General features: G+C 53.9%; 2 protein-coding genes across 5 annotated transcripts in view; one reads left to right on the top strand and one right to left on the bottom strand.

The window, feature by feature from the left end:
* Positions 1–14,256, bottom strand: part of CHLSN (cholesin) — a 123,225-nt gene that overhangs the window by 73,455 nt on the left and 35,514 nt on the right. The gene's annotated exons all lie outside the window — the stretch shown is intronic.
* On the top strand, positions 909–5,746 carry GPER1 (G protein-coupled estrogen receptor 1). 2 transcript variants are annotated; one of them, XM_082713991.1, is made up of 2 exons: positions 909–1,195; positions 3,300–5,746. In XM_082713991.1, exon 2 carries the CDS (start codon positions 3,779–3,781, stop codon positions 4,856–4,858), a length of 1,080 nt encoding a protein of 359 aa, XP_082570117.1. In that variant the 5' UTR covers positions 909–1,195; positions 3,300–3,778; the 3' UTR covers positions 4,859–5,746. The 2 variants fall into 2 exon arrangements, with proteins under 2 accessions (XP_082570117.1, XP_082570116.1); XM_082713990.1 differs by having other exon boundaries at positions 3,468–5,746.

Genomic DNA, 14,256 nt, shown 5'->3' on the forward strand with positions numbered 1-14,256 from the left:
CAAAAGATCACGCTCAGGTCAATCCCACAGCTTCAAAAAACTCAGAAAGTAAAAGGTCACCAAGAGGAAAGTACGAGATCGATTAAAATGTGACGTCCACGAACACTGCACAACTTGGCGCGAGCAGCCAGGGTGCGGCCAGTCCTACAGACCTCAGACCTGATGTGCACGCACCTGGGAACTGGGGCCAGCGACTCTGCTGGCCTTTCCCTGAGTTGATGGTAAACCCAACCACCAGCTGGGGTGGGGGTGGCAGGCAGGAGACAGTAGCTACCTGCAGGATGGTGAAGCATTGGGGCGGGGGGCAGGGGGGGTCCCAGGGACTGGGGCAGAATTCACCCTGACTGCACAAGGGCCGCAGCTGTGGCAAGGAGGAGGAGGAGGAGGAGGGCCTCTTGGGTGGGTCACTGACTCCTGCGGGACAAGTGCACTCAGGCGATTTCAGGAGCAAAGAGAAAGCGAGAGCTGAGACAGGCTAACACTGAGAGCAGAAAAACAACCCCGATTCCTAATGTACTTGCCCCAAATACCTGTTATCTCCTGGGTTTAAATTTCTTTCTGGAAATGATTTTTTGAAAGTTCTAGGTTCGATTCTCCAAATATAATTAGTACAATCCTTTCTCGGCTTAGGAAATCTAGTGCCTCGTTTTAAAAACAAGCAATACCATTTTAGTTCCAGCAAATGACGATGGGTCATCTGAAAGGTACACAAGACCTACTTACAATGTTTTCACACTTTAAAAAAATTTTATCAGTGGGTGAAGAAAAGCAGGTAAGTCTGGAAACATCCATAAAAATGTGTAGTGGGACTGAGCTCATCGCCACAGTGTGGGAGAAAAAAGGCCAGCAAAAAAATGGTTAATGCTGGCCTTCTCGGAGGCCGTCCAGCGGTGCTGAGCACAATGGGCGGCCCTGGGAAGCCTATAAAGCCTGCAGTGCCCGGGTGTCCCGGTGTCCGGCGCGATGACGGAGCGATGATGGGCATTCTGGCGGGTCAGCCTCGTGCACCAGGCTTCCCATCCCAGGACCACCGCTCTGGCACCCTTCGATGGGTAGAAGCAAGTCCAGAATCCCCACTGCCCGAGCGAGAGCTGCCGCTGTGCCTCCAGCCAGCCCTGAGCACAGTCACTGAGGCTGGCTGACAAGCCCTCCGAGGGACGGGGGAAGGGTCTGCTCCAAAGTGGCTGCGGTGCAGGTGAGTCTCCGTCCTGGGTTCCTGGTTCTGAGCTAGGGTCGGTGCCACCACGGGACCACTGGGCAGACCTGGCTCAGTGGTCTCATGTAAGGTGCAGCAGGCCACCCTCTGGTGAGAGGGCCACTGAGGCTATAGCCCTTCTCCTCCACTAAGGACCCAGATGGGGCTCTAACAATCTCAGCGTGACTATAGCCAGGGAGGCTAAGCACAAAGGTTCTTTCTATAGTGCATGCCGAAAATAATAAGCAGTATTCTGTCGTATTTCTTTCAAGCCAGGGGCTGTCTCACGTTAGGACAGTCAGACGGCTCTGTCTACAGCATCATGTCTCACTCAATGAAAATACTCGCCCAAGCCACACATCTGGGCGGATTAGTATTGCTTCACAAAGACACATACCCAGTAGATTTGACAAATGTGGCTTTAGTTTTCTAGAACTAGACAAGCAGTGGAAACGTGAAACAAAATGATACGAAACTATTTCATGCTCATCCTTAAAAATTCATGGTCAACTCTCAGGAGGGTGCTGTGGAGGTAGGAAACCCATGCTACTTTCTGAGTATGTTCTAGGCTACTATGAAAGTAACGGTATTTGCCAAGGATCAAAAGACTCGTGTACATGGGAAGGCGGTGGCGGACTCGCTTTCCAACTCTTTCCACACAGCCTATCTTGACAAGCACTGAGGAGGACGAGTGTGCGCCGTGAGCGCCTTCACCTTCAAGCCTTCCTCTGGAAGCATCAAAAACAGCCCCGAGTTTCCACATTGAGAGAGCAAAACAAGCACTTGGAGCACTTTTTACAAAGAAATTAAAAACAGAGGCTTTTAACGTTACAGATAGTATCTGGGCACGATGACATTTATATGGTTCAAATTGGTATTATCTACTAAAGATGAGTAAAAAATGCAAAATAAGTAATAAACTTATCAACCCCAGCTAAGCAAAGCTAACTGAATACTTTTTAAATCATTACTGACCCCAAGGCTGCGACTTACGTTTTTCTGCGCCGCCCCTCCCCGCCTTTTTAAAGCAGTATTTTCAAGCAGTGGTTCAATAAATGTCTAGTCTGGTTTGGCAACACTTCAGAAATGAGTCCTAATGATCTCACAGGGTAAAACAAGAACTCTCAACAGAAAACAATTCAAGTCCATTTTAACGTGCCAGGCCGGCTTCCTTGGGGCTTCTCGTCATTGGCAGCAGGCCCCCACCCACCCCCTCAATGCAAGGGCACCCCTCCCCAGCTGCCCAGCGAACCCTGGCTGACTTGTCTATTGAGATCACAGACAAGCCAGGTTGTGGTGAAGGCTAGACCTGTCGGCGGCAAAGGTCTAAAGAGCTTTGCTTAGGATTTTGTTTTTTTCTTTTGTACCCAGCTTCTAGGTTACAAACATTACAAAAATATATTAGATTTTATAATTTATGAAAACACTGGGTAAATATCTACTAAAGCAAGTACCTTTTTTTGTTGTTGTTGTTAAGATTTTATTTATTTGACACAGAGAGAGAGATCACAAGTAGGCAAAGAGAAGCAGAGAGAGGAAGGGAAGCAGGCTCCCTGCCCAACAGAGAGCCTGATATGGGGTTCGATCCCAGGACCCTGGGATCATGACCCGAGCTGAAGGCAGAGGCTTTAACCTAAAGCCTTTAACCTGAGCCACCCAGGTGCCCCAGTACCATTTTTATTATGTTTTCTCTTTCATTTCATATCATGAAAGCAGTAGCTTAGATTAGCAAACAAACAAACAAACAAACAAACAGTTTTCTTTTATCTATTTTACTGTAAGAGATTCTGCTTAAGCAGTTTCCACACAGCATTCTGGGCCCACTATCTTCAGAGAAGCTGGGTTTTTCCCTTCCCATCTCAGCTCTCTTTCTAACAGCTGCTGAAATAAATTTTATTTCCTCTGCTGGCAAACAGTACTTTTCCTGAGATTTCCATACCCAACCTCCATGTTACTTCATAAGCCAGCTATTCAACTATTTTAAAAAATAGGCGTCCACTGTGCGTTAGGATGACTCACAGTCCAGGCTCCGGTCAGACTGAGCGGCAGGGAGCCCTGGGGACAGAATGTGGGGCATTTTCTACACTTAATTCTTTTCCCTCAGCTCAGTGACAACCACCTCTCCAAGACGCTAAGGACCTCAAGTCCTGGCCTTCCCTGCACACTCACGTGCCTGCCGTCCCCATGGCCATTGGCCACAGAGACTGTCTTCGCCAAGGAGCCTTAAAGACTTGAACCAAAGCCTGACTCCTCTTCCATCTGCTTCTCTCAGGTGCACAGGTAGTGGCGCCACGCCGCACGTGGATCACGGCAGCTGACAGCAAGCCAGGGCGCCGCCCGCTGTGTGGCCATGGACCACCTTCTCCGATTGCTCAGCTTTCTGCAAAACGGACCCACGCTGCTTGCAGTGGTGCCTGAGATGACTTCCATTCTTACAGGCATCTGGCTCACTTCAAAGAGCGTCACCTTTCTTTCTAGAGATGGAGCTTTCGTTTAAGTCGGATTTCTGGTAGCCACACAGCAAACCTTGAAAGGTGCGCCTCTGGGGACACGGACGTGACCTCCCCAGTGCCGCTCCCTGGCATGGAGATGCACCCAGGTGCCTCCAACAGCACCCCCCTGGAGCTTAACCTGTCCCATGCACTCACCGGCACTGTCCTGGCTAACCAGACGGGCGAGCTCTCTGAGCATCAGCAGTATGTGATTGGGCTTTTCCTGTCCTGCCTGTACACCATCTTCCTCTTCCCCATTGGCTTTGTGGGGAACATCCTAATACTGGTGGTGAACATCAGCTTCCGGGAGAAGATGACGATCCCGGACTTGTACTTCATCAACCTAGCAGCGGCTGACCTCATCCTGGTGGCTGACTCCCTCATCGAGGTGTTCAACCTGGACGAGCAGTACTATGACATTGCCGTGCTGTGTACCTTCATGTCACTCTTCCTGCAGATCAACATGTACAGCAGCGTCTTCTTCCTCACGTGGATGAGCTTTGACCGGTACATTGCTCTGGCCAAGGCCATGAGGTCCAGCCTATTCCGCACAAAGCACCACGCCCGGCTCAGCTGCGGCCTCATCTGGATGGCATCTGTTTCAGCCACATTGGTGCCCTTCACCGCGGTGCACCTGCAGCACACGGAGGAGGTCTGCTTCTGCTTCGCAGACGTCAAAGAGATCCAGTGGCTGGAGGTGACCTTGGGGTTCATCATCCCCTTCGCCATCATCGGCCTGTGCTACTCACTCATTGTCCGCGTGCTCGTCAAGGCTCACAAGCACCGAGGCCTGCGCCCCAGGCGGCAGAAAGCCCTGCGCATGATCTTCGCGGTGGTCCTTGTGTTCTTCATCTGCTGGCTGCCGGAGAACGTCTTCATCAGCGTCCACCTCCTGCAGCGCAGCCCACCGGGAGCCGCTCCCTGCACGCAGTCTTTCCGCCACGCCTACCCGCTAACAGGCCACATTGTCAACCTGGCAGCGTTCTCCAACAGCTGCCTGAACCCCCTCATCTATAGCTTTCTGGGGGAGACTTTTCGGGACAAACTGAGAATGTACATTGAGCAGAAAACCAACATGTCAGCTCTGAACCGCTTCTGCCACGCTGCCCTGAAGGCGGTCCTTCCGGACAGCACAGAGCAGTCGGACGTGAGGTTCAGCAGTGCCGTGTAGAGGCACTTCTGTACCCACAGGGATCCCACGCTGGTTCACCCCCAGGGCAAGGTGGGAGGAACAGCTGGGCCACACTGCGCTCTGAGCCCAGTCAGAACAGGCTGGCCCACCCGTGCCCCAGCTGTGGGCACATCTGGGCTCTGAAGAGCCCTCACTGCAAGCCACCTTGACCTTGGACCGAGTACACAGCACTGGGGCTCCCCGCCCACACTCACGGCTGCAGGGCAAGTGACTGGCGAGAGCTGGCGTAGGGATGGGGACCAGCGTGAACTTGCGGTCCACTCTGCACACACTGTCTCCCACAGCAAACGACGTTTCTCATGTTGGCCAGTGCAAGCAAAACAAAGGGGACATTTTGGAGGAGAGACCTAGTTTCAAGGTCCATCTCCTATAAATCTGTCATCCTCGGGAAAAATGAATGCTGCAGACAGAACACACTCAGCAGACCTGAACTGGAAACTGTGGACCATCCGCCTCGTCTGTGGCTTACGGTTTACTGGGCATATACTAACAAGTGCCCTCGAGTCAGAGAGGAAGGGAGAAGTGCTTCTTCTTCGTCACACACACACACACACCCCCTCAGGGTGGCCCTGCAGACAGCGGACACACAATCCGGAGCACTTCTGCAACCAGAAGCCCCGCTGCTGTCTGAGTCGCCGGCACTCTGCTGTCTGTTCCTGGGCATCTCTGCACCTATACCATCAGGGAAGGAGACCATGGGGTTACGGGCTGGGGAGCCAGCATGCATGGGACCAAGTTGGCCTCTGAGAACAACAGTGGGGCAACGATGATGGCAATGTAAACAGCTCTCCCTAAAATGTACAAAAAAAAAACTAGTGACTGCTAGGAACGTCCAGCTCTTCTCAATAAAACATAGCCACATCCTGATTCTCAATTCTCTGAGTTGTTCGGGATGGGTGGGGCAGTCCTTGAGCCTCAGCAGCAAAACCAGTCTTTCCTCACAAGGGCACCCCCGTCCCTGGTGTCACCAGGCTCACGACCCAGCCAGCACTCCCTCCCAGGGCAAACATCTACACCCCATCACCCACACGCACCTGGCATCTCCAGGGCATTTAATGCTCAGCTGCACAAGCTCCGGGTGTCAGAGCAAACATTCCTGGGAGTGCACCACGTGCCCTGGCTCTTCTGGAAGGCTCTGTGCTATGAGCATCAGGCACGGTGCCTGCAGTAGCTCAGAGTGCTCACAAGGCAGCTGGGGAGGCAGAGGGGGCTTCTGTCCTCCAATGCACAGGAGCCGGGGGTCTGGCCTTCTGATGTGGGCTGGGGTTAGGGACCTCTGGCCTCCTTACGGTTTGAGACTGGGGACCCCAGCCTCCAACATGGACTGAGGGTGGGAACCCCTGACCTCCACTGTGGACTGAGTGTGGGGACCCCTGGCCTCCAATGTGGGCTAAACTGGGGAGCCCTGGACTTCAATGTGGGCTGAAAGTGGGGAGCCCTGGCCTTCAATGTGAGCTGAGTGGGGACCCCTGGCCTCCAATGTGGACTGAGACTGGGGACCCCGGTCTCCACTGTGGGCTGAGTGGGAGCCCTGGTCTCCACTGTGAGCTGAGAGTGGGAGCCCTGGTCTCCACTATGGGCTGAGAGTGGGAGCCCTGGCCTCCAGTAGGGACTGAGTTTGGGGACCCCTGGCCTCCGATGTGGACTGAGAGTGGGGAGCCCTTGCCTCCAATGTGGGCTGGGGCAGGAAAAACATGAGCCCCATCCCTCCTGCCACTCCATTCAGGGGGCCCATCTCCCCAAAAGATGGGTCCTCAAGGATGTTCACACTGGCAGGGCTTCCTGTGGGGAAGGCGAGACAATGTTTAGGTGATAGGGTGACAGGGAAATGGGCCATTTGAAGTTTCAGTGGTTTTTATAGGTGCAAATCTCTAAGAAAGAGGGTGTCTGTCCCAAGTGAATATTTGCATTGCCCAACTGTGACCTTGCAGAAATGCCATCTCTAGCACCCAAGTCCCACTTCAGACTCACTTTCTAAATAAACATCCCCGTTGTAGGCCCGGAAAACCACCCAACCGCTGAGGACAGTTCCCACACACCAGCGGCTCTGGTGTGGGGGACATCACTACAGGGTGGCCACATGAGCTCTCCCGCTGCATTGTCACAGGAAACCCACCCTGCAGCCAAGGTGAGGGGAGCAACTTCTAAGGACGAGTCTTCCCTCCACCCTCTGCCTCTCCAGAACCTCCAAAAGTCGTGAATCTACGTGGGGTACAGACACCGCGTTGATGCACCTCGTCCTATAAAAGCCGGAAGAGGTTCTAACACGCCTTCCCTCATACATCCTCTGAGCCCCCCGTGGAACAGCTTCTCAGGATGGGCTCTGCCCCAGCCCAGGGCCCAGTCAGAGCAGATGGCATGCCCGGGACCCAGCCTGCAAACCCTGCTCCTTGCCAATTCCCCCCTTTGACCTCAGTGCTAACAACTCCAAGCTGCAGAGCGGACACACAGACCTGCTCCCCAGCTTCAAGCATGTGACTCCGTGCAGGGATCTATCAAACACGCACACCGTTCCCAGCAGGAGCAGCAGTGGTGGGGAGGGCGCGAAGACTTCACAGAGCCTGGAGACCCATGTGTAGCTCTGGAGAATGGAGTCGGGGGGTGAGAGGGGAGACAGAGGGCACCACTAGGGCATCAGGCCTGCTCTCTGACCCTTCCAACAACCCCATGAGGCACACACTGTCCCCATTACTCAGAGTCTGGAACTGCCTGAAAGCTTGAATGGTAATGATATAGCCAAGACCCACAGCCCACCTCTCCAAAACCCACATCCCTTCCTCTACAGCACTCAGGGATCAAGAGGTCTATCAGGGTCACAGGCTTGATCCTTTCCCAAAGGTACACCACACAGGATGCTCTTGGCAGGAAGGAGCAGAATGGAGAGCTCCTTCAAAGGTGTCTCGGCAGGAACTATGTCTGACCAAAGCCCCAGAGGACAGGGCCGTGCTACCCCCAGCTGGCCTCCACATGGGCTGCCCTCCCCGTGGTGGAGAGCTGGAAAAGGCAGGCCCTGCTCCTGAAGGGGCTCTGCACCAGGCCATGCTTGCCCGGTGCTTGCCCGGGGCATAGGTCCAACAGGGCTGGACACAGCTCCTACCTCTAACCTCTTGAAGCCCATCTCCTGATGTGTAAACCGGCAACACAACTTCCCCAAGGGTCCACTGGACAGTCGCTAGAAGGGTAAGTGCAAGGTAGAGGTCCTGACGCAACAGAAAGGAATGCTTACTGAGCCCGAGGCTGGACCGGCAGCTGCTGGAGTCTTTTCTGAGCTCAGGACCCCAGACCCTGTGTCAGAGACAAGGGAGCCTGTGTGCTCGGGCTGCCTGGCCCATTCCAGTGGAGGCCATCCTCAGAAGCATTTGTCTGAGAGCAGAGGCTGATTTAATTCCTTTGTCAGGAACGCCACAAGATCAAATCAGGGTGTTCAGTTACCTTGCTGCTTCTTGGTAACCGGGCCCTCCCAGGCACTGATGCTCTGTGACCCTACCAAGAGCTCAAAAGTACAGAGCTGTAAGCACACAAAACCCACTGGCGCTAGCACTGAACAGGACTTCTGAATTTTCTTTGTGCATAATAATTAACTCTTGATTACGGGGGTGACACTGTCCAGACCCTATGCCCTCCTGGGAGGGGTGGAGGCATTCAGGTCATGACAGCCTCACTGGGATGTCCCCCTGCGTCTTTCAAGGTGCTACGGTGAAGCAGTCCCGAAACCGTTACGTGCATTCTGAACAGAGAATGTTCGTCAGTGAACCCAGAGTTTTCTCAAGTGGATGGTGGGAGATGCAACGTGGAAGGGAGAAGGGCAGGTGAGGGCCCGAGGGTGGATGGAACCGGCGGTGTCCAGTGAACCCCAAGATCTCTAAACTAAGCATATGTGCAGGACAGCACAGGGGCCATATATGTGCATGGCACAGGCATGTGTGTGTGGTGTACACACGCGTGATCATATGTTCCCTAGTTCCAGCTGCTCAAGGGGCAGGAAGGGCCTGAGCGGCTGCGGGCCCAGCGGTGCCCAGGCTGTCCCCCAGAGAAGAAACCAGCCTCCTCAGATAAATGGCTGATTCAGGCAGGGCGGGAGTACAAGGTGAGCATGGCACATGGTGTTCCTCCGGAAGAAAGGAAAGCTTCAAAAGAATGACACAGTCACATCAAAAGGACACAGGGACCTACCTGAAGGGATCTCACTAGCCAAATCCAGGGCACTTTGAACATCAACACAATTATAGACTACTGAAAGATAAGAATCCATGCACCCATTCCAGTAATGAATACAAGTAAACATAATGTAAGTGAAATGAATACTGAAATAAACACAATACAGTCATACACAGCAGTGGGTAAGTGAGCCTTGCACCCTGAGAGTAGAGGGTTCCCACAGGCTGGTGATGGGGGAAGCCACTGCAGGGGTCCCAGCGAAGCTTGAGACGGGTGAGAATCCCTAATGAAGGCTAAACCCAGGAAATGTGACAGGAGCAGGACATCTGTAGAGGCCTCATGTTCCCCCTGCCTCTGGCTGCTTTCCCATGGGAGAGAGAGGCACCACATAGCAGGGAGTTAGGAGGGCCCTTCACGGAGAGCCAACAAGGTCCCACAAGGAGACGGGCAGTTCAGATGTGGGACCTAAATGGGCCACAATGTCACCATGTCCTACCTGGGATCGTGACCTCAACCTAGTCAGGAGGAAGTATCAGAAAATCCAAAATGGGGGGCGCCTGGGTGGCTCAGTGGGTTGAAGCCTCTGTCTTCAGCTCAGGTCATGATCTCAGGGTCCTGGGATCGAGTCCCGCATCGGGCTCTCTGCTCGGTGGGGAGCCTACTCCCCCCTCTCTCTGCCTGCCTCTCTGCCTATGTGTGATCTCTCTCTCTCTGTCAAATAAATAAATAAAATCTTAAAAAAAAAAAAAAAAAAAAGAAAAGAAAATCCAAAATGGGAATAGGGTAATGATTCAAAATGTCATGTCAAAGAGACAAAGGAAGAGGGAGTGTCCCAAGTTAAGGACAGGTAGAGACATAAAGCAAGTCAGTGCAGCGTGGGACCTCAGCAGGATGCTCTGCTAGAAGGAAATGCTGCACAGCTACTGCTATGGGGCCAAGAGACAGCAGGAATCGCTTGGTGCTGAGAACTGTCCCAGGCACACAAGAAAATGCCCTTTTTCTAAGAAAACATACCCTTCAGTATTCATGGCTGGGGGATCTCCACAGAAAGATGCAGCCTGAGGAGAAGCATGCATACAAATGTCAAAGCAAACAGGAGAAAACGTGTGGAATGTCCATTCCAGGCCTGGGTGTGGTCCCAAAAGAATTGAAACGGGTGTTCAAACAAAAGTTTGTACGTCAATATTCACAGCAGCACCATTCGCAATGGCTGACAGCTCAAAGGTCCACCAACAGCTGATGTGGTCTGGCCACACAATCGGATCCTACTTGGCCACGTAAGGGAATGAACCACGGACACCTGCTGTGGTATGGACAAACCCTGGAGCCTTGAGTCTCAGAGAAGGCAGCCAGACGTGTAGGGCCATGTGGTCTGTGACTCTATTCAGCAGGAGCATCTGCAGCTATGGAGCACATGGTGGGCGCTGGGGCTGGGGAAATGGGAAGGGATGCTACCAGGGACCAGGTTTCTCTTAGGGGCGAAGAAAATATTCTGAAATTAGATTGTAGTAACAGTCAAATAACTCTGTGAATACCCTAAAAACCACTAAGTACACACTTTAAAAAGGTGAATTTATGTTATGTAAATTATATCTCAAAAAAAGCTGCTGTTTAAAAACGAAGCCACCACCCCGCCTAGGCCATGTGTTGCCACAGCGGTTCTGCCCTGCTCGGTGCCCTCCCCGTCTGCTGGCGCTCCCGCCGTCCTCCCCACCATCCTCCCCGTCCGCCAGTGCTCCTGCTGCCCTCTGGCCGGGCAACGGCAGCACCTGCCAACGGACGGGCGGAGCCACCCTGGGTCCCGAAGCTGCCTTCTCGTAACCAGCCCCTTCTCTCCTGCAGACTGCCCCAGATTTCAGGCTTTATTTTCTTTTCCACGGTGGGAAACTGAGCATTTGGGTGTCTTCTGATATGCCGACAAATCAGAACCAGACCAAAAGAACTTGAGTAAGAAGTAAAGCTGAAGGGATGTCTGGGGGCTCAGTCGGTTAAGCGTCCGCCTTTAGTTCAGGTCATGATCCCAGGGTCCTGGGATGGAGCCCACCTTGGTCTCCCTATTCAGCAGGGTGTCTGCCTCTCCCTCTGCCACTCCCCCTGCTTGTGCTCTTTCTCTCTCTCTCTTTCTCAAATAAATAAATAAGTCACCTTAAAAAAAAAAAAAAAGGAAGTAAAGCTGAACTTACTAAGGGCTGAGAGAAGAGGTCGGGGGGTCAGGCAGGGCCAGCAGCCCAAGGGCACTAGCCTCTGGAGCTGACTCTCCAGCCCCCCGCTCAGAAAGGAAGCAGGTCAACAGCCATCTCTCCATCTCTCTGCTGCCTACTGAGCTGGGGCAGCTTCACCGGGCCAGACGCTCAGGACCCCAGCAAAAAGAGGCTTCCTTACCAGACCTCTTCTTACCTCCACCTCCACCACGCACATTCTGTCTGGGACAGAGGCCCTCCTGGGCTTGCAGATGCTCAAGGTGCATCACACCCATCATGTTCCCGTCTCTCCTCTCAGGTCAGGGGAGGTATCTGGGCACCAAGGCCCATCTCTGCACCCGAGCTCACTGCTTGCGCCAGGAAGAGAGGCCTATGCCTCTTCTCACGACTCATCAGCAGCGCGCCTTTCCAGAGCCCATCCCTGAGGCCCAGCCTGGCTGTGGACGGGGTGGGTGGGCACTCCACCTTCCTGGCTCCTGGAGGGTGAGGGTCAGCCAGCCCAGCAATCACCAGAAACTGGAAGGAGGGAGGGAGGAAGGAAGCGGTGTTGTGGGTACAATGCCCACCAGGTCCCAGCCTGCCCCTCCCTCACTCCCTCCCAAGTGCCCAACCCATGCCCCCATCCACCCACAGGACAACCTCCAGGACTGTGCAGCCACCATCAGTCAGCAAGCCCTTGCCAAAGAGAGAAGACTCCAAGGTAAGTGAGCTGGCCCTGTCTAAGACAGCGGGACAGCCGCAGGGGGGCCCTCCCAAGCAGGGACAGATGGGGTACCCGCTCCCAGGAACACGAGGCCTGGCGCGGCTCCATCCATGGCTCCCGCCCTCCCCAATCAACTGTCCGGGGCCTGTGTCCGGAGCCTGCGTGCTCACCACACAGGCCCACCAGCATGCGCACTGGCCCAGGCCTCGCCTCCACACCCAGTTCTGAGTCCGCAGAAAAGCGCTGGCAGCTCTGAGTTAATCTGGTTTTTGCCATTGTCCAGTGGGTGGGGGTTCTGTCTGGGAACAAGGGTTCTAAAAGCCAAAGGAACACGAAACAAAAGTGCATCAAATCCGACTGTAATTCTAGGCCTTTATCGCAGGATGGAATCAACCTAACACTTATCACAAGCAATCAGCTGTAGGGAGTGCTGGAAAGATGCCAGCTAGTATCAGAAGCGGCCAGGTCCCCCAGTCTCTCCCAGGGGCACTGGTTCTGCTGAATGCGGACATCTACTGACAAGAGGTCCCTTACAAGTTCCTATGCCTTCTTCCTTCCTCCTGACCCTGCCTGGACAGCTCCTAACGTGCTCGCCCACCCTTTGCCTCCTGGCCCCGCTTCTCCTGGGACCTGAGCCCCCAGAGGAAGGGGCTGTACGAGACCCCACAGCACCAATAACAGGGCTCTGCAGGAAGTGCTACACAGAGGAAGGAAGACCCCAGCGGAAGCTCTCAGTGCCTCAGTGTGGCTCTGAGTGGTCACCTGGAGCAAAGGTAAGTCCTCAGCATCCACCCACACCCACCCCAGGAGACCAGTCTTTCCCAAGAGGGTCACAGCAAACTCCTGAAGCCAGCAGGGAAGGAAGGCATGTTGCTCGTTGGAGACACAGCCCCGCCCAGGACACTCCGTCTTCAGCAAACAACACAGCATTTCCCTTCATGGACTCAAAAATGTAAATTCTGCCAAATGAAGAAAATCAAAGCCACTGCAGGGTCCCGGTTCTGCTGAAGACTGAAAAGGTGGAAGGCTCTTGCCCTCGAAGTCACTGCACAGAACTGCCCCAGAGGGACTGCAGCCTGTGCCCTGGGCTCGAAGACCAGGTTCCAGAGCAACACCTAAATCTGCCAGGTGACCCCATCAACCTAACCCTGACAACAGTAGATGCAGATCGGTCAGGTAACATACGTCATTTCTATACCTGGCAGGGGGGTTTCTAGAAAAGCGCAGCAGCCAGGAGAGAGGAGCTGCGATGTCCTGAGGGCCCTTCACCCAACACGGCCTGCAGTGAGCCGAGACTGCAAAAGGCTGAGCTGGAAGGGCTACCCGACGACCTGCGTGTGACCGTCGCAGCACCCTCCGAGTGCCGGGGGCAGAGGAAACGGCTGCGGCGGTGTGGTGGCACCAGGCTGCCAGCCGGGGGGCAGACCTTGGGGGCGCTCGTCTGCTGCACCCCAGACATGCCGCGGAGCCGGCACAGGCTTCCAGGAGAACGTAGCCAGCACAGGCAACAGAAACACCTGCAAAGATTTCTGGGGGTGCGGGGACCAGGAGGTGCGGGAAGACAGCTAGGGATGCAGTAAGAGTGGGGCAGAGACAGGCTGAGACAGGCTCGACAGGCTCCATGCTCAAAGACCCCGTGCCACGCCTAAAACGACTGCTTATCGCACTTAGAGAAACAAGCATCAAACTTGAGACTATCTGCAGGGAACATGAAACTATAAAAAGAAACAGGAAGTAGAGCGAAGGTTCCCAAAGCACAAACTTCCATAATCTCCAAGTCCTGTGAAACAGATCGTTCCAGGAGCACCACGGCACCAAGGACAACCAAGCCACGACGTGAAAGCCCCTGAGAAAGAAGCCTCCAGGCCCAGAGTTCACTGCTGACGCTTACCAAGCATTACGAGAACTGACACCAAATACCCTGAGTCAAAATCAGACAAAGACGGTGCCAAAACCCTGCGGATCCATGTCCCTCACGAATCCAGATGCAGAAGTCCTTAAAATCCTGGCAACAGAACTCAGCAGCACATGAAGGCCACTATCCACCGGGAGCACCGAGGGCTCATCACAGGGATGCAAGGCTGGCTCAACGCTCATATCCATCAGTGTCATGTGCCGTAGGCCACGGGCTAACAGGGAAAAATCACACGAGCGCAAAAACTGATGCAGAAAAAGCACCTGACAAAATTCAACACCCATTCATGATAAAAACTCGAGAAAGCGAGGTGTAGAAGAGTTCCCTCAACTGGATGCTGACCATCTATTCAGTGTGGAAGACAGCAGGCCCAAAGCTGAATGAGGCTCCCACTGGAAAT

Source organism: Mustela nivalis (assembly GCF_964662115.1).
Source record: "Mustela nivalis genome assembly, chromosome: 19".
Lineage (NCBI taxonomy): Eukaryota > Metazoa > Chordata > Mammalia > Carnivora > Mustelidae > Mustela > Mustela nivalis.

Bases quoted from the DNA above. Each gene is read 5' to 3' on its own strand.
- GPER1 (XM_082713991.1), top strand. From the start codon at position 3,779: ATGGAGATGCACCCAGGTGCCTCCAACAGCACCCCCCTGGAGCTTAAC.